A 25155-nucleotide genomic window follows, 5' to 3' on the forward strand; every position below is an offset into this window, starting at 1 on the left:
GCGATTGGAGATGCAAATCAGTTGGACAAAACCTCCAACGATCCGGACACAGCTGAGGAACGAAAGTGTGCAGTGTTCACTCGCGGAGAGAGTCGGTCAAGTGTGACAGCCGACTGGGCGAGAAGTTGGCGCCCTTTGACATCCAGTCTCTGAATGCCCCGACAAAGCGTGGACTTCTGCGGGTCTTTCTGGCTGCAGACGTGAGGCTCTTCACCGGAAAGGCCAAAGAAAGCAAAACAGTTCACGCGAGGTCCTCCCCAGCCCCGTTTCGACGCGATCGCGAGAAAAGTTGCGCGGTCTCGTCTTGCCGCTGCCGTGCATGCACCCTAAAAATGGGTACGCGCCAAAGACAAAGAGGACTCGGCGGTTCTTCGTTTCTTTCCACTTTTTTCGGTTGTGTGCTGCGCTCTGAACAACTTTGGTGGAGCGGAAGTCTCCGCTAGCCTTCTCTGGCGAGCACGTCCTGCGCCGCGTCCACGGCCCCGGGTGTGTGCATGCACTCAGAAGACAGGGGAATTCGGTGCCTGTGGAAAAAAGCACTGAAGGCATGTCGTTTGTGCCTGCCTCGATCGCCAAAACACGTTCTTCGTCTGTTGAGCGACGCCCTCTCGGCCGGTTGTCGCGAAGATGCCGCGATGAGAGCCCGCTGATCACCTGCCTTGTTTTTGCTGTCGCCGAATCTACTGGGCGCACCCTCCTCACCTTCCCTTTTCCCCCTTCTTTCCTTTCTTTCCTTTCTTCCCTTTCTTCCCTTTCTTATTTGTTTGTCTTCTTCCTTCCTAGTTCAGCCCGTGCTTTTGCCTGCGACCCCGGCGGGGGCATGGCGAGTCCAGGCGCCGTCGTCTCCGAGCACAGGGCGTGGCCGGGGCTTCGGGCGCCGTCGGCCTCGGCCAGCGCGGCTGTTTCATCGTCGTCGCTTCCTTCTTCTTCTCGCCTCGCATCCCCTTCTTCCCCTTCTCACCAGCCGAGCATGCAACAAGACAGAGGAGCCTCAGGCGGATCGCCGGGGGCTGAGGCCGCCGAGCGGCGGCGCGACATCCAACGAGCCTTTGCGCTGTTTGACCGAGACGGCGACGGGCGTCTCGACAGGCGCGAGTTGAAGGCTGCATGCAGAGCCCTCGGAGTCACCGCCGACGACTTCATGGTGAGCCTCGTTCCCCGCGGAGCCGCTCAGGAAGCCTTCGGACCTAAGGCCAGATATGTCCCAAAAAAAGACTGGCAGGCGGTCGAGGCTCGCCCCTTTCCCAGCTGCGCTGTGTCGCCGACCGCGTAGTGCGACGAAGGCCCGAGGCGAGACGGCGATGCGGACACTCGGGAACCTCGCTCTCTGGAGAGAGGGGGGACTCCACTGTTTTTGAGGGACGCGCCAGCATGAAGCCAAGGGCCGGCACGGTCCGTGGACCTTCCCACGACTTCTCCAAGCCAGAGAGACTCCGAGAGCGGAGCTTAAGCAATTCCAAGGCATTCCCGCGCTTACGAGTGGCAGCTTCAATCTGTTTTCATCCTTCCGAGGCTTGTGCCTGTCCCAGGAAGCGGCGGGATCCGGGGGAGACAACACACAGGTTACCTCTGGTTTCTGTCTCCTTTTTTGCTCTCGATGGTGCAGATCGACAGTCTTCTACGCAGCGCGTTTGTGCGCACGTCTCCGTCGGGTTCGGCCGCTGATTCGTCCTCTGGTTCGGTCGATTTCGACGGCTTCCTCGAGCTCTGTGTCGGCGCTTGGCCGCAACGCAGCACGACTGAGGAACTCCGGGAGATTTTCCGTCTGTTTGACACCGAACAGAAAGGTCTGTTTTCACCAGTTCCTTTTGGACGAGTCTTTGTCTCGGGAGTGTTGCCGACGTCGCTTCTTGTGAGCGCCCTCTTCCCGCTTCGAAAACACACATGTCGTTTTCTGTGTTTCCGGCTGTCCCCCTGTCTTCTTCCTTGAACAGTCCGCTTCCGCGGGCCACCCAGCGCGACTCTCCCTTTACTTGTTTTCTCTGCCTCGCTGTGTCCGTAAGGCGTGATTTCGTTTTTTCGGTTCGCTTTCCGCTTCCTTTTGCCCGTCGTCTCCGCGACTGCAGGCAGAGCGCTGGGTAAGTTCGCCTGCGTCTCACTTCGCCGTGATTCACTGGCAAGTCTCCACTGCGTCTACTGCGTTTTGCAGGCTACGTGACGGCGGCAGACGTCATGCGTGCAGCCAGGGCCGTGGGAAGTTCTCTAAGTGCTGAGGATGTCGAGTTGATGGTCCGAGAAGCCGATCGAGTCGGAGACGGCCGACTTACTTTTGGTGATTTCGAGCGCGTTTTCCGCCGCATGCGAGGCGTCCCTGGGCGTCCTGAAGGCGAGGCGCTCGAAGTGATTGTTGACGACGACGAGGACGATTTGTGATGTGCTGAGAAAGGCCTCGCCTCCATGAGGGTTTCGGAGGAGACTCTTACGACGGTCGGAGAACCACCGTCATGATGGGCAGACCATGCGCAAGTCTTTCGGTCATTGTGCCCAAATTTGCAACACGAAACAAAGGAAGTCAACGGCACATTTTTCGCTGTAGAGTAGGGTATAGTCACAGGACAGTCGAGAAAAAAACAATTCATCGTAGCAGGTGTCGCGCAACTGCCTGGTGTACAGGCTGCGGATCCCTGGATGGACGTTTCTTAAAACGCTGGTAAATTCCTTTTTTAACGGCCTCCCGGCCTGCTGCTGGAGGGGCGTACCACCCTTCTAGCCAGTCGCCGCATGCCTGCAGTTTTGAGTTCTGTCGCGTTCCTCTCGTTCCACTTCTCACTGGCCACGTCGTCAGCTCGGACGCAGAGAAGAGGATCTGAGCGTCTTGACGCCAGTGGAGTCGTTGCAGATGTGTGGGGGACCAAACACAGAGGGAACCACCGAGCGCGCGAGACACAGAAAGAACTCGGCACGACATGGAGGAGGAAATGGGGGAAATGGGAGGTGTACAAGATCAATATCTTGTGTTAAGGGGCGCGAGCAGGCATGCCTAGTACCCTTTTCCTCCCCCTCCTCGAGTCGCTTTGTCCGTTTGGGCCAAAGCTGAACGTCGACTTTCTCGCGTTTCGGTGGAAAAGAAGGTGCGGGTTTCAGCTTGTCTCCACCTACAGAGGCGGAGGGAGCTCGGAGCTGTCATGTTCAGAGTGCTTGCTTTCTGAAAGGGGTTAGGTCGTGCCCGTAGCTGCGTACGTGTTCGTCTATGCGGGAGAATCTCCCTGTGATACCTTTTCTGGGGAGGGCCTCTGAAACGGGAAACGCGGGGCACCTGTAGAGCCTGTTTGTGTCTACGCGTGGTGCCGGAAACGCTCATGCCGGACTGGCGGTCCCAGGCTGAGTGGCCGCTCTTGTCTTTTCAAAAATTCACAAGCTCCTCGCAATCGCAATGAAGAACGCGCGAGACCGTTGCATCTCTGTGAAGACTTTCTCATTTAGGGATGCAACGATGTGCAAGACTGCGTCTATACAGTGATATCGGTGCACTCACCTATTTGTGAGAAAACGCCACTTTTCAAAGTAGCGGCGCACCTCGACGAAGCGCAAAGGAAAGATACTTCCCAAATTGAGAGCAGAACACACAAAACTCCAAATCCGCTTCATTGTGGCATGGCAGTCGTTTTGTACCAAGTCCGTCTGTAGCCCCGTGTCACCGGTGCCGCCGCCTGGCTACCCTCCCGGAGTCACCGACCCGCGTGCGAGTTTGCCATCAGCGTTAGACCGACAAACGGAGCAGTAGACACTTCTTCATTGGAGAATGCTTCCGCCCTGTCGGCATCCAAGGCATAATCGTACATTTCGCCTTCAAGGTCGTCCCCGATGACCGGCCCCTTCGGCAGAGTTTTTCGTTGGAAGAACTAGATGCTCTAGGGGCGAGTACGAACCGAGACAAGAGCAGCGAGAACGGGGGTGGTTCGAAGGCCGCCGCTGAAGTGTACATCGGGTAACCCGGAAGAAAGCTGCAGTTCACCGTGGACAGATGCGGATTCCCCGTTCTGCACTGCGAACCATTCCCATCATCAAGAACGGGGAAAAGCCGACGGCGTGCGTGACCGCGCCGAGGCAACGTGGACCCTTGGACCCTGGCTAGCGCCAGGCTCGTGCGTGGAGTCGAACGCTAAGAACTTGCACATAACATGCTTTTTTTCGGGACTGAAAGTAGCAAGCAAGATGTAAACGAACGCACGCTAAGGTGAAGGACTGTTTTTTTCTGGGGAGAGACTGAAACCGGTGGATAGCACCTCTCGCCTCGACACGCCAGAAAGCCAGGTTAGCGAAGGTTTATGTAGAACAGGCCGCGGACTGCCAGCCCCCCTCAGGTGCCTGATTGTGAGGCTGGTCGCAGGCTGGGCACGGCTCTCTCACCTCGCTTTTGTCTTTCAGCCCAGTTCAACCGCAGAGAGCGTCCGACATTTCAAGGGGTGCAAAATCCGTGATTGAAAAGTTAACCCCAGCACGCCATGCCTTTTGCATGTGCTGAAGCCTTTCTCTTCCTCGGTCTTGTGCGACGCGTTCCTTGGCCGAAATGCGCAGTAACACCAGATTTTTATCTCCTTCCAAACTGAAACCGATCACGGCTACTCTTTCTTGCTTGGCCACAACGGCAACGAGGATGCGGCCCACGCTCGCGTAGAACCTTAGATGCGGATATAATTTCGTCTCCGAAGGACATATCATCAAGGACAACAGGACAAGAGTGAACGTTGTCCCTGGCGTACTGCGTTTACAGAGGAGAATGACTGTACAGGCAGGGCTAGGAGCCCATTTTATGACACGAGGAGAATCAGAAAGTCAGGTCTCGAGAGTAGTGGCGGCACTCTAGCTGATGACACTTCCCGAGTCACTAACCGCCGATGATTCGGGGCTCCTGAATCCACGATCATGGACGCTGGAGTTACGTGATTCTCCGCACCACCGTGACGTTCCAAGCGGTGGCGTGAAAAACGAATGCACGGTATCGTTGGGGGAGATCCAGCTTTCAAGCGACTGGCGGAGGACCGCTGGCGCCGATAGTGGCAATGCACTCAGATAAGACAAGTGCGTCGTCTAGGTCTCTTCGAAGTCGCAAGAACAGGGTTGCCTTTTGGAAGAAGTGTGGATCTGGAAGCCTGCTATCTTGAGACTGGATACGATATTAAGAACACGACTCCAAATGGATTCTCTGCAACATGTCATACGCGGAGGATGGATGGTGCGAACTGATATTCTGGCGTCTAGTCAGAGCAACCCACCAGAGCTTGGTTACGCGATATCTGCGCTCTTTTGGTTGGAGCTGAGAGTCGAAATTTTGCCCGGTGGACAGGCAACAGCCTATTTAGATATCTCATTACGCTTTCCTAAAGGATTTGTTAGAACCTCTGAGTGAAAGCGCGGCCTACTTATTGAGCACACCCCGTGCGAAGGCCGTGCCTCTCACGACAGTTTTGCAATAACAGGCAGAAAAACACGTATATATATATACACGGGGGAAACTGCTCAGAGGACGCAGTAGTCAGCAAAGATGGCTTCCTTCGCTTTTCGTTCTAGGGCGGCCCACTAACACACAAACTCTCGCGTCTGTCTGTGAATGCAAGGGATCTCTGCCACTACTGCGGAGTTGAATACAGGCTCTCCTCTGCTAGTGTAGACCTCTCTATTCAAGACAGTTGAGGTCTTGTAAATTCACGACGCCAACATATGCTTGCAGTGGGATCGCCTTTTATCGAGCACATCCTAGATCTTCAAATGTGATGTAATGATGCACAGCGATATATGACTAGCCAAGGTAAGGCTGCAGCAGCGAATTGGTTTCCCCCGTGGTGAGAGACGGCCGTGAATATGCGGCATGCATGCGCAACAAAGTGCGCGTGGATGTCTGGGCGGAAAGCGAGAAGCCTGAAGAGCACTACGTAGTTCGAAAATAAAAATCCTTCATTTCCAATACTGTGTGTGCGTCCCTGGCTTCGAGAGAGGGACAATACTCACTGGCCTCGCCCGATTTTTCCCGTGGCGAGTGATCTGTGCATCGGACCGGGCAAAATGTCGGTCTACGCGGCCGGGGAAACGTACGTTCGCGTTTCTTTGGCCTTTCGTCAGAATATGAAAAGAGAACGGTAGGCTCTAGTTTTCCGACAAGACTCCGTTCCGGTGCTTCCCGTTTGTTCTGCTTTCGGCCTGTCATAATCCCTCCCCGGTGCCGTGGTCTATTCCCTTGGAATCTCGTGCATGCAGCTGTTGAGGAGTCTAGCACCACGGGTTTCCCCGGAAACCTTTTGAAGTTTTGCTTTCCTGTCTCCCTTTTCCTGCCTCAGTTCTCACGCTGCAGACGTGAACATTCGTATCGCTGTTCTGCGCCGTTCGATGGGGTCCTTCCAAGCACGGAGCGACGTTCTCTGTAAACCTTCCGCTGGTGTGATCCGCCCGTGGCTGAGGAGACGTCTTTTCCACACTCACTCTTCCTCTCCGTCTCGTTGTTCTTCGGGGGCGCGTGAAAATCCCTGTCTTCCAACTCACCTGAGCGCCTTCCCTGTCTTCTAACCTTCTGCCTCCTACCTGGCCCATGAGCCAGTAGGATCGAAGTGTCTGCACAGCTAATCCTGCGCGAGACAGAGGACCGTTCATTCCCTGGCATCGATTCGCGGTGCAAGGCACGCCCACTTCATTCTTTCTTCCGTTCCGGCTGCCTACGCTCTGCAGACCTATTCCGCCGCTTCCCTGTCCATATTTTACCCGGGATTCCAACAAAAAGCTTCTTTTTCTGTCAGCCAGTTTCCTTATAGCCTTCTGGGGCCCTCCGAAATAGCCACAGTCTGATCGGGGACCGCGCCGTGGTTCCGTTTTTTTCCTCGTGACGTCTGCCCTCTTTGTTGTTCTTGCAACCCGTTAAAATGCCTCCAGTTCGTTTCAAAGCGCCTCAGGAGGTCCGAATCAAGGTTCCAATTGGGCGCATTCCTCCGGCAGTTGGACCAGAAATTCGTTTGGGAAAAAGCATCGTAGCCGTCGCACCCCATCGAGTCACGGCAGAGCAACTGGAGGATGCGCGAAGAGTTTTGAGGAGGTACGTTTCGCTTTTGCGTCTCCCCCTCCTCCACTTTTGAGACGAATTGGTAAACCAAGTAGGGGGACATAGCGGTGTGAGCCACCAGAGCGTCTTCTCTCCTGCGGTGCGTAGCGACGTATCGCGCGGACAAGATCACCGCTGAGCAATTCGCAGTGTTGCCACGGAGGATTCAGATGGCGGTGGACTTGGCAGAAACGCGTGCTCGTACACATTTTTGGGGATGCGTCATCGTAGGGAGAAAGAACTAGATATGCGAAAGGCTTCCAGGTTCACGAGCTTCGAGAGAGGGTTAAGAACCATGTGGTGCCCGTCAGTTCCACGTGGAGGTCCGACCTCTACACCATAAGTGCTGGGGCTCTCGCCGCCGCTCGAATTTCGTGCCCAGAGAGGCGGAATGGAGAGGAAAAAAGGGACTCATTGTTTCCTGTCTCTCCTCTGCTCCTTGGTGTGCCTTTCAGAATCCTGGGGCGGTCCAAGGAAGTCCATCAAAACGTGCACGCCACGTACGCCGTCACACGCAAACCCGAGGGAACAAAAATGGGCCAGGGAAAGGGTAGCATCGACCGCTTCGTTGCCAGAGTTCCAGCAGGTAACAAACCCGCGCTCTGTCTCCGTGTCCCGACCCCTCTCTCGTGTGTTTTATATTTTCTGCATTCATTTATATATATATATATATTGATGCAGTTGTACACGGATGCATAGATTTGTGCCCAGCACGTGCTATCGGGAAGGGGGGTGTTCGCCTCCGTGTCTGGAGAGCTGGGCGGATATGTAGACGTGGCCGTGGCGACAGGGGAACTGCGAGGAGGACACATTCATTTATAATGCTCGAACTAACCTCGGTCTCTGCATCTCCAAAAATGTCTGCCTCTCTCCCTCTCCATATATATATATATATATATATATATATATATATATTGGTATCTGTAAGAGTGGAGTTGACGCCTGTGTAGACTATCGGGTGTATTACAGCTTGTGGATGACTGCACTATGAAACGGGTGTTGAGAGTCAAGGTAGCATCCGTTTCCACAGTGCATGCTGCGTGGGGTCAGTCGTGTTGGCGTTTTCGCCTTTGCACCTCCTTTTTTGTCCCGACTGCTTCTCCATAGATGCGCAAAAACACGCGTTTCTGTGTCTGCGCTGTCTCTACAGGACGCGTTCTGTTCCACATCCCACAGGTGAACCCTTTCCATCTCTTCCCGGAAGTTGAACCGAATTTCGCTGCCTTCAAAGCCGTTGCGCCGCGTCTCCCGGTGCCTGTCACGTTCCGCGAACAGAACAACTTTTTCCAGATGCACTCTGTGAAAGATCTCATTCGAAAGCGGCAGGCGGAGGAAAGGGAAAGTCGAGAGAAAACCGCGCGAGAGAAGCTCGGAGGGTTTCACACGGAAAAGGCAGCGGCCGCGAAAAAGTAGCCCTTTTCGGACTCCAGTTTTCACCACCCTCGCTCGCCTGCCTGCCTCTTCACCTGGCGACACGTCGTGCGTTCTCCGGATTTTTTTCTGTCTTTCCGTTCTCGCTTCTCTTCCGTCCCTCGTCTTTTCCCAGTCTGCCTAGGTAAACGTTTCCCCACCCACGCACAATTTTTTTTGCGTCGTTACCGCTATCTCTGTTTATCCAGCTGTTCATGCACGTGGAAGACTGTGTGTGAAGCAGTCCTGTGTTTCACACGCGCCGAATAAACCTCAAGAAAACCCCCGTTAAAAGAGTCGATTCAGGTAAAAATAGGCCGCGGGCGCGAGTGTGCTCACCCTTATTCCCCGAGCGTGGGCATCTGGACGCTCGAGTACGCACACACGACAGCGCTGTCTTTGTTTTTGACACCAGAGACCGTCGATTGTGAACGAAGCATCAGTGGATAACGGAGAGATTGCGTCTGCTGGAGCGATGCCGCGTGGTTTCACTTTGACACAGAAACTTCTCCACGGTCAACAGCTTTTTGGCGGACTGCGTCACCTCCGTCCGTTCCCAAGAGGTGACGCAGACTCGAACGAATCTACACACTGCGTGCAAAGCGTTTTTGAGAGGAGACCTAAGCGCAACGGTTTGCACGGAAGGCGCGTGCGCGGTTCCCGTTTCTCCCTGAAAAAGAGTCTTCCGACTGCTAGCTGACAAAGAAAAGACGAGAGAGAAAGTGTTCGCCACGCCACTAGGCTCCTCCCTGTCTGACCCGTCACTGTCCTTCGATTCCAATGGCGAAAAACGCAGAGGAATTTGCGTTTTTTCCGTCGAGGTACACACACACAACCGCCTCTGTTTCCGTGTGCGTTCCAAGATTCGTTGAAAGGGTTTTCACGCACGTTTCCGTTTCGACTTGTCCACATGGAGCCGCTGAATTGGCATCTGATTCGTCGAGAACCGCTCCCCCCGCCCATATGGGAAGGGCGACTTTGAACAAAGCTGAAGGCCATTCCTTTTAACTGAGTTTAAGACACTCTCGGTCTTCGCATCTTCCCTCGGCCCGATCGAGTGTCTCTGGTCCGTCGCGTCGTGCACGGGAAGAGCGAACTTTCTGGTTCCGACTAGCCTTCACCTTCTTTGTGTTGACGCATCTTTCGACGATAAGAAAGGCGAGCGATCCCTCTTACGAGTCGGCCTCTTTTTCCTGCTCTTGCCCTCGCACCCGCAGAACTACGCCGGGCGCAGATACACGCGGTCGCGAGGTAGCCTTCGCGAGAACTGAGCGGTTCTCGGACCAAGCTCGCGATCCTCCCGAAGAACGGCGTGTCTGAGAGAGGCAACCTTTCGTTTCAGCCGAAGTTGACGAGTGCAGAGGCCTTCTTCGCAGAGAAAACGGAAACCGGACTGTTCCTCAAACCGGGACCGCGGGAGGCTCCACTCTCTCGCTGCACAGCGTGCTCGCGCGACACAAGCCGGTGTGCGCGCGAACGAATCCTCACAGAGACACACTCCAGGTGACAACCGCGGAGACAAAGAAGAGAATCTCTTTCTCACGCTTTCCCTCCGAATCGCCTCTTTCTTTTGCCGCCCCACCTGCGTTGACAGTCCATCAATTTCCAGCGGAAGACTCCCCGTTTTTTGCGATTTGCCGTCGCTTGCTAGTCCAGCGGCCGAGCGCTGGCATGCGTAACGACGCTGGATGAGCACACTTGCTTCGCTCGTAGGAGCCAAGGCGAGAAAAAAGTGACAACGAGACGACCGCTGTTTCCTCTGTCTTTCACCTTCTTCGCTTCCTGTTTTCCAGCTCTTCCACCGCTCCCTTACTCGTAACACTGCGCAGTTCTGTGCGCTGCACAGTCGCCTGTCTTCACAAACCCAATTGGTCGGTTTTCCAGCGTCGCTCCGGCTGAGCCGTTTCCTCAGGAAAAGGCTTTCTACGTGGTCCTCATCGTTGCGGCCTTCCCTCCTCTTCCTTGCTGGAGGAAAGGCAAAGGGAGCGGATGCCGCAGGAAGGCTCTCCGGTCGCTCCGCGCATTGAAGTGTGTCTGGGAGCATGCAGCGAAGACACCGGGCATTTTCGGAGAGAAACGGGCAAACACCGAAAGAATGATGGAGCGTCAGCGCATCTTCCTCTTCAGAGACCCTACGAGAACCAAATGGACAAAATAAATTACACGTGCACCGCAATGGAGTCGAAGCCCGTTAGGGACACGAGAGGCGGGGACGGAATGCGTTGCTGTCAGCCTGGTCTTCCCCTTCTTCATTTCTTCCTTCTCCGTCGGGACTGCCTCTTGTATTGATTTCTCGATGCGGTTGTATGTCTCCTTTGTCTCCCTTACCTCTTCTCCGTCTCGGTTGTCCTTACGTCGTCTGTTGCCTTCAATAACTTGTCTCCTCTCTGCCGTTGTATCTGCCTCTCTCCTTATCCGCTGTTCCCTTCTTCACCAAGTCTCGCTTCGCCGTCTTTCGCTCCTGCCTCCTTCACGTTTTGGGCCGCAGACGGCCCCCTGCGCGTCTTTGTCGAGGTTTGTTTCTTCTCCAAAATCTGCGCTTTCCTTTTTGTTTTCTCCGGGAGTCTTCGCCGCAGGCCACTCCACCCTTTCTGTACCCGCTTGCGCTCTTACGCTGTCATTGCGATCCCTTTCCCCCTTCATTCAGCGGTGCGTTTCTCTTCTTCTCCTCGCTGCTCTTGTCCTGGTCTCGTTACCCGTCTAACCTCCTCATTTGTATGTGCCTTCACTTTCCTTCCTTTCCTCCTCGTGCTCGTCCTCCGGCGCTTCTCCCTCTTGCGCGCTTCCTCTTCGCTTCCTTTTCCTTTCTCTGCTTTCCCTTGAGTTTCTCTTGATCCGCCGTTCGCCCTCGCCATGCGGCGTCTCTTTGTCTCCTCGCGAGACAGAGGAGACGCCTCGGCCTCTCGGGAACGGAAGAAAGCATCGCCAGAGAAACCTTCCTTTCCTCTCTTCTCGCCCTCGGCAGCGCCGTTTGCCGGTGCGTTTGGAAGAGGCGCGCGCAGCGAGGGCGGAGCCGAAAGAGACGCCGAAGACTCCCCACAACGTGGAGAAGGCAGGCGAGGCAAAGAACAAGTGCATAGCATCTGCTTCAACCAAGATGCGTCGTGCGTCGCGGTGGCCACCGATCGAGGTTTTTGCATCTACTCAACCGACCCGATGCAAAAAACATTCTCGCGAGGTAAAGGCGCATCGGAAGACAGGGCAGAGAAAGGAATCGAGGGGCGATGGGGAAAAGACAGCTGAAGCGAGACATGTGCCGTGCGGAAGACGTTCCAAAAAAGCACAGAAACGCGTCTTTCCTTTCGTCCACTCTGTGAATGATTCAGAACTCGTGGCCTTCTTCTCTCGCGTTTGTGTTTTCCTCGCCACGCTGCGAGATCGCGACGTGGGGCCTTCGCTCTGCTGTTGCATGCGTTCGGACCGCCTTCGGCTGTAACTCCGGCTTTTTCTGCGTTTCCTCTCCAGATCTGACGAGCGATTTCCGCGCCAGCGCCCTGGCGTGCGGGCCGAGTTCGCCGGGAACGCGAGAGGAGGGCCTCCTGATTGTGGAGATGCTCTACACCTGCAACATTCTCGCTCTCGTCGGCAGTAAGGCGCTTCGGCGAAGGAAAGAGACGAAACCAACAGGGGAAAAGACGTAAATACGGAAAAACAAGACCTACGCTCCGTTGCGCATCTCTCTGTATGGATGAAGAACGGGGAGGGGGGAGCTCTGGAGGGGAGAAGAGATAGGAAACGAGCAGCGAGTGCAGACGGACAGGAAAGGGCGACCGGGGAAAAGGCCGTCGCGTCGGAGACGGTGTGGAGGCGATTCGCTTTTCTGCAATTCCTCTGTGTCCACCAGGAGGGCCAGGCACGGCGTGCTGGCCTCGACGAGAACGCGGACAGGAGCCGGAAACCCGGTGGTGCGACGAGGTCTGCGTTCTGTGGGATGACCGACAGGAAAAGGTTGTCGTTCAACTCCAGTTCCACTCGCAAATACGAGCCGTCCAGATGCTCAAGGAAGTGTAAGCAAACTCTCCAAAAAGAGAGACAGAAAGGGACAGAGCGAGAAAGATGGACAAACAGACAGGGGGAGAAAATGGGGAGAAAAAAAGGGAGATGCTGAAACACCACCCGCATGACGATATCGCTGGCTACAGGAAGGCCAGTCGAGAAAACGGTTTCCCGGTTTCTCCACGTTTTTGTCTCCACTGTCGCTTCCGGTCTACCGTCTTTCCAGCTGTTGCTGCGCCTCGCGTTTCGCGTCCCCGCTTCGTTCTCTACAGGTTACTTGTCATTTTGACAGAGAAGGTGTGCGTATACCGTCTCCGCGACCTTTTGCTTCTGGATACCATACCCACAGCTCCAAATCCCAGCGCCATCTGCGCCTGCGCGTCGCTGCAGTCTGTCTCTTCTGTCTCTCCGGCCTCGTCTGCTGTCTCCGGGGCGGCGGGGCGCGGAAACCCTCACAGCGGCTCGCCTTCGCAGGTTCTCGTCGTCTGCCCCGGTGAGACGACGACCGGGTCGCCGAGCGAAACTCGGCCAACGTTTCCGACGTGGAGAGACACAGCGGATGGAACAAAACTTTGCGTGAATCATCAGGAACGCGAAGCGCAATGTGGACACATGGAATGGATGACAAGGCGTTTCGATGCCCCGTTGCAGGAGAAAGAATTGACGTACATGCAAACATACACGTCTACACCAGTATAGACATTTATATACGTATACGCACGGAGGGGAAAGACATTGTAAACACGTGCACATATCAATATGTGCGTAAATGGAGGCAGATGCACAAAGATGCGTACACATTCATAAGCGCATCTATGCATATATGCACGCATGCATATATGTAAAAATGCGTATATGTCTGTGCCGGAGAGAAAAAGAACGTACACACCCATACATGTATGCATGTGTATCGATTGGAGTGTGCTTCACTATGAGGTTTGGGAGGAGAGATGAGAGAGTGAGAATGGCGTAGCAGACCAGATGCAAAGGAAAGAAAACCCTTTGTCCATCAAAGAGAGGGGCGGGGCGCCTCGGTTTCCTTAAAAGAATGAGGACGAAACCACGGGCGGTTTGCGCTGGAATCCGAGTGTGTCTGAGGTTTGTGCTCCTTTCTGCCTCTTGTGTTTTTTTCGCCGCCTCGTTTCTTCCGTTCTCTTGTCTTTTCGCCACTTCCGGCTTCGCGCGGCTCTGTGCCCGTGTCAGCTCTTCAGACCGGGCGAGTGCAACTTCTGGTGTACGGCGAGGCGCCGCGTGGTTCTCTTTCTCGCCTCGACTCTCGAGCGTCTTCGCAGGCCTCGTGCGACTCTTTGCGCTCTGGAAGCTTCGGCTCTCAAAGTAAAAACCGCAAAGACGAAATCAGAAATGCGCAACTCAGAAAGCAGGGAAGAGAAAACACAAGAGAGACGTGGGAGATGATGCAGGCTTGTGGGTTTTCTGCATGCAGCAATGCGCCTGGTTGCTCTGGGACGGTGTAAGATCCGAGTCGATTTCGTTTCAACTTCGGTGAAGAGTTTCGGGTTTGGGCAGCGAGAAAAGACACCCGCTTTGGAGAGAAACAAAAACGTCCGCGGCTGCACTCAGAAGAGTCGGTTTCCCATTTTACCTGCTCGCGCATTTTCCTGCCGTCGTTCTGCGCAGGCGACGCCGGCTTTCGGACCTCGGGGACGGCTCCTCTCATTTCCTCCCTCTCCGTCTGTAAGTCGTGGTTTCTTCGAGACACTGAACTCAAAAAGTGCGAAATCGATGCACACAGAGAGTGCTGCCTGGGTGTCTATATTCAAGTACCTAACTGGCTATACTGTGCGTGTACTTGCCTATTTCCACCTATCGAAATCTGTACCTGTACACAGGCGTATGCCCATCCACGTGCATCTATTTTCACCTGCACACACTTGTATCCGTGAGTGTTCCATATACGCATATATATATATATATATATATATATATATATATAAACATGAATGGATTTGATGAGTCCGTTTGCGTTCTTATCCTCTTCGTCTGCCTCTGGGCAGTCCTTCGTTTCGTGTTTCTCCTTGTGGGCACCTTCGTACTTCTCTCTGTCTCTGGCCTTCTCTTTTGTCCTGCCTCTTTTTTCTCCTATGTCTCTTCCTCTCCGTGCGCGCCATCTTGTCTCTGGTCTCTCTTGCGTGCTCGCGGTATCTTCCGTGTTTCCCTTTTTTTCGCTTCCTCGTCCGCGTGCTTCTCTTCTCTTTTTTTCCGGGCTCTTTGGACTTACCAGAGTGTTCTCCCCCCCGCGCTCGTTCCACTCAGTTTCCGCGCGTTTCGCATTTCTCTGCAGGCGCCCACGCAAACGCGCTGGCGTTCGTGAGTCTGAGCGCGGGCGGGGAACTGCTCGGCACCGCCTCCTCCCGCGGCACGCTGCTGCGTGTTTTCGACCCGCGAACTGGAGATTTTCTCATGGAATTTCGAAGAGGTAAACGGAAAACGCGCGCACGAAACGGAGCAAACGGAGCAGAACATACAGGAGCGAAAAAGAGAGGCGCGAAAAAAGCAAAGAAAAAAGGACAGGAGTGAAAAAGAAGAGAGGCGAAACAGAGACAGAACGAGTTGGCGTGTCGGCGCGCGCACCAGGCGAAGCGGTGACTTCTTTGTACCAATATATATAGGGGGTTCGGGAGTCATTTTCCCGAGAACTAACGCGGTCTCCTATTTTTCGGTGTTTTCCCTCTCTTCTCGCGAGGCCACAAGCAGACGTCACGCAGTGTCTCTCTCGCGCGTCCGCTCTCGCACCCCGCCTTTTGTTCGAGTCAAGACGGATGCATCTGTCCTTTTCCTTCGCTTCAGCCCCACACACGCTCCACAGTCTGCGCGTTCTCTCATCCTCGAGCGCTCATGCGTCTCCCTTTTCCTCAGGAAGTAATCCCGCGAGGATCACCTCGATGTGCTTCAGCCCGTGCCGCCGGTTCTTGGCTGCATGCAGCAGCACAGGCACGACCCACGTGTTCAAACTGTCTCCGCTGGAGTCGAAAAATGGACAGCCTGTGTCGGAGAGCGAGAGAGAAAGAGCGACAGGGGGCCGTGCAGCGGGAGCGCGCAGGACGGCGCCGGAGGAATCAGGATCCGAAACTGCCAAGACGCTCAGCAGAGCTGACGAATCGCCCAAAGACCAAGATGCCGACGGAGGCTTGAAAACGGGTCTGCAGCTCCTCGAGAAACTGTCTCCGTACTTCCACACGGAATGGAGTTTCGCCCAATGGAGGTAGGGAACGCGAAGTGGACACACAGATGCCTTTGTAGGTGCGAATGCCTCCAAATTAAACTACTCATTAGTTTCTCGTTCCTTTCCATGTTGGTTCTCAGACTGCCGTCGAAAGACTGCGCGGCCATCTGCGCCTTCAGCCCGAACCAGCCCAATACACTCTTCGGTCAGACTCCAAAACCCACCACAGCAAAATGCGCACGCACGCTTCATTGAAATATCTATTCCTCTCAGCTCAAACACTTGTATATATGCGCCTCTACATGACCACCTGTATGTCTCGTTTTCCACATACTTGTATGTGAATGTGGATACATGATCATTACACATGCATATATCTGTATATATGTTGATTAGTAAGAACGCATAGGCTGCATACGAAAATATATATGCATATATATACATATATATGTATGAATATATGTATGTATGGATGGATGTATGCCCGTGTTGAGGATAGTGAAGGCGTGGATTGACAGATGTGGGACGCTGTATGCGTGGGGTTCTGACGTTTCGCCTCTCCACATGTCGGGTGACGTGTCCAATGAAAAAGCGCATGCATCGCTTCAAATAATCATCTCTCCACAAATGCAAAGCGATATGTTTAGGAGCCGCCCTGCTGTGTGATACACCTCGATGTGTCTTGGCTCTTTTTTTGTGCCGCAGTGGTGAGCGAAGACGCTTGGTTTTACCAGGTTCGCTACGACCCTGTGCACGGCGGCTCGATGGCGAAGGTGCATGCAGAGCGTCTGGAAGCCTCGTAGCGAGCACGCGGCGAGGGGGAAGCAAGGAGAAGGAAGAGAAGCGGATAAGCGAAAACGGATGTGAAGCGCCCCGTGCACCAGGGAAGTGGAGGCTCCGCGCCGCAGGCGACAGGGAAGGAGGGAAGAAATGAAGAAAGGAAAAGGGTGAAAACGAGAGCGGAAACAGGAGGCGAGGGCGAGAGAGAAAGCGAACAGGAAGAGAGAGAAGAGAGAGGAGAGAGAGAAGAGAGAGAAGAGAGAGGAGAGAGAGAAGAGAGAGGAGAGAGAGAAGAGAGAGAAGAGAGAGGAGAGAGAGAAGAGAGGTGAGAGAGAAGAGAGGTGAGAGAGATGAACAATGAATGATATATGCTTGCGAGGGTGTTTTGGGGTCGGTGAATTGAGAGGTCTCGAGTCATCGTGGTTGGAAACGTGGCATGTGTCGGACGAATGCCTAGACACAGAAGAACCTCAGAATGCAGTTCGGAGTTTTATCTTCCTTTAGGAAGATAAGAAACGAGTTCGCGATCTGGAGCCCAATGTCAATCACCGACGGGGCACACGAGTCCCCGCGTTTTCGAAAAAAAGACGCACTTTGACGCAGGCGAAGATTTTTTTAGCGCGCCTTCGAGAGATGGCTGAAACGTTTGGCCTGTCCCTTTCGCTCGGGTCTCAATTGTTTCGTTTTTTCGCCTTTTTGAATCGACAGCACGAATGAAGAGACGTGTGTTCCCGATTAACTCGCATCTCAATCCAGTGTTGATTGTTCTTTCCTTCGCCGTCTTCCTCTTCTCTCTGAACAAACCGCGTGGCCGATGTCCCCCCCGCACAGGAGGGGGGTTTAGGTCCCCTTTGTCTCGCCTTCTTCTCTTTCTTTCCACGCCCGTCCTCCGTCTCGTCTTTTCGTAGAAAGACTTGCGCATGCAGCCACGCTTCTTTTCCCCAGACTTTCCCTGTACTCTCGACCATCAACGAGGCCGCGCTGGCCACTGCTCCCAGACATCTTCCTTCCGGGACGTTCTTTCGGTCCTCGCATTTAAATCGAAAGCCCTCTGTGATGCCTCACAAGCGCTCACGCTTTTTCCCTCGTTTCGTCCTCTCTCGACCTCTCTCCTTTTCTTTCTCGCTGATTCGCGTTCTTTGCGTACAAGGAGTTTCCTGAGCACTCCGTGCTTTTCCCTAGAGGAATCGCGGCGCTGGCACCGCCGGTCAATCCCGGAGAGGCCAAGAGTCTAGACTGGCTGTTTGTGCGATTCATCCCAGGTTTTTCTCTTTTCTTTTTGCGCCGTTGCATGGCTCGCGTCGCCAGAGGAAAAACAGAGCTGCAGTCTGCGGTCTCCTTGTTTGACATCCAAGAGACAACACAGCGCTGCCTACGCGTTCTTGGTGTTTTTGGTTCTTTCCTCGTCCTTCTCACGAGTTCTTACGCGCTCACGTTCTTCTCGGGGGCCTGCGCTCCAGAGAGCTCTTTTCAGGCGTCTGTCCACGTGGGAAAGTGCAAACGGGCCGAAGCAGCGTCGCCGGCAGTGTCTCCATGCGCCGGCTTCCTCGTCTCCCTCTCCTCGCTCGAGTCTTCTTCGCCGCAGAAGTACTGTTCTTCCAAATCTCTGCCCATCTGTGAAAAAACGCGCCAAAACAGGGGGAGGGAAGTCGAGGAGACGAATGAAACGATTTCGGGTTTTAAAAGAAACGCGCGAGGCGCAAGCAACGAGACGGTCCGGTCCTGCATCAGACAGAACCAGAGACATCAAGAGGCAGCCAGAAGGAGCGATCCGGAGCGCGGCGCGATCGAAAGAGCGATTTACCTCCTGGAGATCGTCGAGCGCCTCGTCGTTGTCAATGGCGTCGTAGTCAATGTGGCGAGCATCGTGCCCGGCGAGGAATTTCTCTTGCATGAGCAGAAGGAAGTCCTACGAAAAAGCCGAGAAAAGAGGGAGAAACGAAAAGGCATGCGAGACGGCGACAGACGCAGTGAGGCCGATCCGCTTGGAGTCAGAAAGCGAGAAAAAGCACGAACGAACGGAGGACGAAACACTGTGAAAACACCGCCAGGAAAAAGGGAGCCAAAACAACGCGAGGCGCACGTCAACCTCTCCCGCCCGTGCGTCTCCCCCGGGGCAAGCAAAAAGAGTGAAGAACGCACTTGTTGTTTCTGAGCGTAGGCGGTGGCATCAACGAAACGCCGACGTCGCTTGCCTCCTACTGGCGCGACTCCGCGACAGCCGCGCGGCACAGATTCCCCCACTTCTTCTTCCTCGGAATCCCAGTCGCTCTCGAAGTCATCACTGTCCTCGTCCTCGTCGAGGTCTACGCCGCTCAGGCTCTCAGCTGCCTCCTGCGCACCGCGTCTTCCGCCTCTCTCCTCTCGACGCGCGTGCGGCCTGCGAGCTGGCCGGCCCTCCTGGAGCTGAGCACAGAGATCCGAGGAAGCAAAAAGCAGAGAGAGAAGCGTGGAAAAAAAGAGGAGGGAAAGCACCAGCTAAATCGCTCGATTCGCTTCTTCGGATACATCTGCCGTCACGCCTCTCGCCAGACTCCACCTGTCTCCATCCGCCCCACCGAACGCAAGGAGGGGGGGGGAAGGATTCCCGGTTTTCCTCTTCTTCCTTGTGCCCAGCTTCTTTTGCCTCTTCTCCATTTCTTTCGCCGTTTAAGGATTCCCGGTTTTCCTCTTCTTCCTTGTGCCCAGCTTCTTTTGCCTCTTCTCCATTTCTTTCGCCGTTTACCTTCCTCTGCTCCGTCATATCGCTTGTACCCCTCCCCGTTCTCCTTCGTTGCCCCCTTCTTCTCCTCCGTTTCCTTCCCTTCTTCGTTTTCCCTCGTGCTTACGGTCTTCAGTGTCCTTCCTCCGTCGATGTGCGCGAGAAGTTCCTCGTCTTGCAGGAACCATCTGCCGCGTTCTTCTTCCGCCTGTCTCCGCATCTCGCGGTTGTCCATTGCGTTGAGGAGACAGGAGCTGAGAGACCGCGGATCTGCAGAAAAAAACGTCTTTTCCTCATGCTTCGCGGCGCCAGGACTCGAAGCCGCATGCAGCCGAGAGGACACCAGAGCCTGTGGAGCCCGAAACGGCCGAGACGAGAGACAAGCAGCTGGCGAGGAAGACGAGGACGAAGAGGAAGACGACTCCGGTGAAGAGCCAGGTGAATCAGAAGAGCGCATCGGATTCGGGACGGCGGTATAGCGGCCGACAAACTCGTGGTAGAGGGCAGGCTGCACAGACAGCGAAGAGGCCGGAAAACGATTTTGAAGATCGCCAAACCAGCACGAAAAAGGCACAGCCCTGCGGTCAGTGTGTATGACGCGGGAGGGCGAAGTTGGGGTGTACAGACACCTCGCCTCTCGACGCAGCAGAAAACGGGTTGTAAACTCAGAAGAATCGGCTTCCAAGCTCGGCAAGTCTTGGTTTGAAAGCCGGCATCACTCTCTCGTCGTCTGTGCAGAGCAGCGGGTCCACGCATTCACATTGGTAGATTTTCCGTCACGCACTTGTGGAGGGGAGAAACAAAGGTAAGAAAAGTGTACATGCCTGCATCGCCAGAGTGAGAAACACACTCGAGACGTCCCTAAACACCGCGCGCGCGGAATACTCGGTGTCTGCGTGGTCCCTGCGGCCAAGGGTCTTATCCACAGTTCCCTCCCCACGATGATTGCTGGGCTCCGCGCGTACGCCTCAAGTCTCCTGTCTTGTTCTTTTCCAACCCCTCCCCGTCGCCTCACTACAACGTCGATTCTATGCTCACACGCAAACCGACGCGTTTTCCTCGCGGCTCTTTTGCGTTTTCTCGGGTCTCAACAACGCTCTGGTTTGTTCGCTTTGCCTCCCATTCGTTCCCCGTGTGTGGGCTGCTAGAACTTTGAGTGTCGCTTCTTTTCGGATTTAGGATCAACAGTGTTGTCTCTGAGTTTCTCGCAACCCCGGGACCACCTGCGCACCTGCCTCGCCTGCATCGCAGTTTCCGAGAAAAATTCGCCGTCAGCGACGAGCTGCCGCATCTTCGCCAGGCGCCGGTTTGCTCTCATCTGCAGGAAGCGAGACAGATGGCGAGCGCGAGAAGGAGAATAAACGGAGGCACATGAAGAAAGTGAAGACACACGCACACCCGCACGAGAGCAAAACTCTGGGGAAGCTGCCGAGGCCAGAAACAAAGTGGAGTGAGCGAAGATGAAACCGGGAAAAAAATCTCGAAAAACGTGTCAGCACAGCCTTCAGCGCGTTTTTGGTTGCCTTGACTACGCTTCCTCCCCTTCATCTCCACATGTTGTTCTCACGCGTGGAGATAGATTCATCGCCTCTGTCTACCTACGAAACATATTTATGTATACGTCACTATAAATATTCCCCTGTGTTTTTGTATACGTAGACATACACACACATGTGAATTTTTATCTGCACGTATATACAGGTCTACATATTACATATGCATACACAGATTGCCTTTTGAAGGCAATGGGAGTAGATATATACATACATACACAGACGCAGGTACAAAGATATATGCATATATATAGTTCGTAGCTGTGCAAATATATACATATATATATATATATATATATATATGTTGGTGGCATGTTCACTACTCTCGAATTCTCACCTTTTCGCTCTCTCCCGGAGACGATTTGTCAGCGAGGGACTTCACATAGAACTGCAGAAAACAGTCAACACAGGATGTGTCTTGCCTTCCAAAAACTGTAAGGAAAAAACCCGAAAGAAACCTACGGAACCACGAAACGGGAACATCGGTACCTCCGTGCGTCTGACCACACAAGTCTCTGATCGTCTTTGGCGTCTGTGGCAACGCAAGTGCGTGCCACCATGGAAATAAAACGCCCATAGGCAGTTGCCTATTTCTTTGTTTTCATCTCTCTCCCTGTCTATCTATGTCTCTGTCTCTTTCCCTTCTACTTCTTTCTGTTTCTCTCTGTCTCGATCTACTTCTATCTCTATCTCTACATCCAACTACCTGTTTTGCTCTTTCAAAGTATGCAGTAGTAGATCTAGCCGCGAGGTGTATGCACGCGCATCTAAATCGGTTGCTGCCGGTTTGAATGTGAGGACGTTTCAATGCTCTTTGGCGCGGATGCGAGAGGCAACGAGGCCGAAGGCCGAGATGGGAACTGCAGATCAAATGCCTTTGACGAACCGGTATGGGACATAATATATGAACGCAAACGAGAACGAGACACGAGAGAGAGAGGGAGACAGAGAGAAAAGAAACCGCTGGGAACGGGCTCTCAGCAGGAGGGTTTTCAGCGTCGGCGCATGCCAGCAGGTACGAGACAGCAAGAAAAAAGGGGGGAGACGCTGAGGCACACGAGTGAAAAAAAAGAAGAAAAAGGAAGAGAAACGAAAGCCAAGAGGAACAAAGAAGAGAAGGAAAAGAGAGAAAGCGAAGGCTTTGCCAGAGTCTTACCTGGACTTCCGGTGAGGCCGCAAACTCCTCCTTGAAGAACCTCAGATGCTCCTCCTCGAAGCACGCCCCATGACGCTCTGAAAATCAGAAAAGACATGCGACTCTCCAGAAGGGAAAGGCCGTTTGCAGGTACACCGAGAGCCATGCGTCTCCGAGGTTTGTATACACAGAAAATCTCGTTAGATGCACTTCCCAAAACAGAAAAGTGCTCCTTATACGAGCTCGGTATCTATCGGTATGCACATATGCATCCATATGCACCTATAGACACATCTATCTCTCTCTATACATATATATATATATATATATATACATACATACGTAAATTGACATACAGCTACAAACACGTATATATATGTATATATAAACATATCTTTGGACGGATAGGAAGGCACATATGGAAGGATGCGTGAGTGTGGCCGCATGCGGTCGTCTCTCTCTCTCTCTGTTGGTGTCTGTCTCGTGCGCCCCGATATCGAGGGAAGCGTCAGCACATGGAGAGGTAAGCGAACATTCCCTTTCTCCGCAGCTGGAAAGAAAGCGCAAAGCGTCTCACCAAGGACAACGTGAGGCGAGTCGCGCATAAGACGCTGCAAATCTGCAACGAGTTCGTCTTCGGTCCGGTCCTGCGGAACGAAAACGTGCAAACATGGACGGAAACCTTTACACTCCTGTACATATACGTATAGAGCGAGATACAGGCACTGGTGTAAAAATAGAGAAACTCTGTGCATATGTATATATATGTGTACAGATGCATGTACGCATGTACTCTCATACACGCAGAAATATATATATATATATATTTGTGTATATATGTGTATATATATGTATGTATATATGTGCAGGGATATGAAAAGCCTCCAGTTCGTGGCCGAAGCGCGGAGCCGAGACGAGGGCCTTGAAACGGAAAACAGACCCGAGCAGATAAAGCAGCTAAGAGAGGAGGCGACCGCTCCACGCGAGGCGAAGAAACAAGCACAAAGGCGAAGCACTGCGAGAAGCATTTTGTCCCTTGCGCGCAAGCAGCGGCCTGGAGTCGTTTCAAAGTTAACTTCCTGGAGCCGTCACAAGAGCTCTTTTCGTGTGTAACTGCGTTCAAGGAAATCGAGGCGCGTCTAGCGATGGTCCTTATGAACGCTTTTTTCTCGCTTTTTAACGGAGAGATCGTTAATCGCCGCTGGCGACCAGCACAGAGGAAGCGTCAGGAACAAGGGAAGAAACTCTGGTCTTTTCTGTCCTCTGCTCAACCCGGAGCCGGTGTACTGTGAGCCTCCAACGCACTTCCTGCCTGTACTCGCCGTTCTGGAAGACGAGCTTGGGTCTAGCGACGAATTTGTCATGCTTAAGCAACCTGGAAGAGACACAAAGGCCCGAGAGAAACGCAAGAGGTTGGAGGCGGCACGCAGAAAGAGAAGATAACGGAAAACCCCGCTGAGGGCAGACGCGTTTTCTTCCCTTTTGAAGCAACCACGCACCTCGCTCCACCCTTCTCTCTGGGCTTCTCGAGCTACGGAGTCCCTTTCCGACCACAAAGGCGAACGCGATATCTCAACAGTGCGAGTGATGCTCCTGCGTCTCTTTGTGCCTCGCTTTCGCTTGCTCCTCACATGTTGACGATGCCTGCGGAGTTCAGTGACGGGCTCGACGCACCGCCTCCGTCTTCGCGTTGTCTCTCCGCGTCCTCAGCCTTCCACCCAGCTGCGTCGCGCCTCGCCTCGCCGAGCTGGCTTCGCCTGCGCTGAGCGGCAACGGCCGCGGGGCCGAGAGAAGGTTCAGCGGTCTCGAGGAAGCGAATTTGCTCCTGGATAGCTTCGTCATTCGCGAACAACTCCACTGGATCCTGACAACTCGCGCGCTCTGTCAAGAGCACACGCTGACGACTCACTTCATTTGTGTCTTCTTCCTTTTCTTCTCTCTCTTCTTCCTCTCCTTTCTGCAGCTCTGCGTCCACATGTTCTCCCTTCTGGTCCCCCAGGGGTTGCTCCCTTTCTTCCATCTGCCATTCTGCGCGTTCTTCCTCTTCTCTCTTCTCTTCGTTCTTCTCTTCTTCCCTCTCGTCTTTCTTCTCTTCTTCCCTCTTGTCTTTCTTCTCTTCTTCCCTCTCGTCTTTCTTCCCTTCTTCCCTCTCTGTTTCCGGTTCTTCCTGATCTTCGTCTAGGTGTTCTTCTGGTTCTGCAAATGCGAAGCTGGAAACTGGAGGCCGCGACCGTGTTTTTTTTCCGGCGAAAAAAGGGGAAGAACGCAGGCGAGAAGCGAACGCAGAGAGAGCCGCCGGAGAGGGAGAAGCCGGAGAGGGAGAAGCCGGAGAGGCAGGCGGCTGAGGCGAAGAGATTCTCGAAGGCGTCGCCATGGGGCTGGGCGTTACAGGAAGAGAGGGAGCCAACTCGGACACAAGACGACAGAAGAAGAGAAAGGAGTGGTAAAGAGAGAAAGAGGACGAAGGACAGCCGTGGAAAAAAGAAAGGAGAGAAACCGTCGCACAGAAAGAAGACAGCCGTGGAAGAGAGAAAGAAAGGAGAGAAACCGTCACACAGAAAGAAAGAGGAGACAGAATGGGAGAAAGAGACAGTGGACAAAACTGGGGGTGCAATTTACATTACTCAGAGAGGCCGAAAAGGGTTTAAAAGAGACATGACCGGGCGTTTCGCGAGCTTGCGTCAAGATTTTTATAGAAAAGCTGGAAAAAATCACCCTCAGAGTCGCCGCCTTGAAAACCACAACACATGCGAAGAGAAGGGCGTCTTTGCGGAGGCGTTTTCCGCACGATAGCAGAAAGGCGAGTTTTAAAAGACGCGAAAAAGCCATCGCGGGAGAAGCGAAGAATCGACGAGGCCTCTTCTACAGCGGATGTGCCGTCTCTCTCGCTCGCCGCATGCGCTCGACGCCTTTTCTCTCTCGCGCATTTCCCGGAAAGGCCTCTCACAGCGCCTCTCCCGCCCGGTTTCACAACAAAATCTTCGAACGTCTTCTTCTCTTCGAGCGAGAAGGGAGTTTCTTCCCTGTCTCACTAGAGACAGCAGGACGCAGAAAGAAAGGAAACAGCGATCAGCGCGAGGGCTCTCTCAGCTGTCTCTCCACCGCGACAGGGTCACCGTCGATGCTCTTTCTTGCTGGGATTCTGGTGATTCTTTGGGCCTGTCCTCTGTCGATAAGAAGTCTCTCAGATATCTGCGGTGAAAAAAATATGGACGAACAGGCGATATCGCCTTCTTTGCTTCTCGATCGCTTCTCTCGAAGCTTCTCTTTTCTCTTTTTCCTCCTTTCCTCTTTTTCGGAGAGAGTCCCCCGGCGAATCCGCCCGCGTCTGCTGACAGCAAGATCTCTCAGGCAGCCCCGCCGTTGTTG

The 25155-nt window shown here is 53.8% G+C and overlaps 4 protein-coding genes across 4 annotated transcripts; 3 read left to right on the forward strand and 1 right to left on the reverse strand.

Annotated features, from left to right (window-relative positions):
* Positions 1-319: 319 nt before the first annotated feature.
* Positions 320-2373, forward strand: NCLIV_012270 (putative calmodulin; the record flags this gene model as incomplete). The annotated part of the gene is made up of 4 exons (XM_003881413.1): positions 320-336; positions 784-1144; positions 1607-1787; positions 2150-2373. 4 exons carry the CDS (start codon positions 320-322, stop codon positions 2371-2373), a joined length of 783 nt encoding a protein of 260 aa, XP_003881462.1.
* Positions 2374-6851: 4478 nt separating this feature from the next.
* Positions 6852-8440, forward strand: NCLIV_012280 (putative ribosomal protein L16; the record flags this gene model as incomplete). The annotated part of the gene is made up of 3 exons (XM_003881414.1): positions 6852-7021; positions 7483-7613; positions 8178-8440. 3 exons carry the CDS (start codon positions 6852-6854, stop codon positions 8438-8440), a joined length of 564 nt encoding a protein of 187 aa, XP_003881463.1.
* Positions 8441-11754: 3314 nt separating this feature from the next.
* Positions 11755-16420, forward strand: NCLIV_012290 (hypothetical protein; the record flags this gene model as incomplete). Its single annotated transcript, XM_003881415.1, has 9 exons — positions 11755-12025; positions 12282-12444; positions 12706-12926; positions 13637-13768; positions 14072-14128; positions 14736-14870; positions 15311-15656; positions 15758-15822; positions 16323-16420. The coding sequence occupies 9 exons, from the start codon at positions 11755-11757 to the stop codon at positions 16418-16420; spliced, it is 1488 nt and encodes a 495-aa protein (XP_003881464.1).
* A 1447-nt stretch (positions 16421-17867) lies between these two features.
* Positions 17868-23806, reverse strand: NCLIV_012300 (conserved hypothetical protein; the record flags this gene model as incomplete). The annotated part of the gene is made up of 10 exons (XM_003881416.1): positions 17868-18011; positions 18202-18306; positions 18540-18803; positions 19226-19606; positions 20330-20416; positions 20989-21039; positions 21808-21884; positions 22364-22433; positions 23092-23161; positions 23418-23806. The coding sequence occupies 10 exons, from the start codon at positions 23804-23806 to the stop codon at positions 17868-17870; spliced, it is 1638 nt and encodes a 545-aa protein (XP_003881465.1).
* Between the last annotated feature and the right edge of the window lie 1349 nt (positions 23807-25155).

This window comes from Neospora caninum, chromosome V, assembly GCF_000208865.1.
Source record: "Neospora caninum Liverpool complete genome, chromosome V".
NCBI lineage: Eukaryota > Apicomplexa > Conoidasida > Eucoccidiorida > Sarcocystidae > Neospora > Neospora caninum.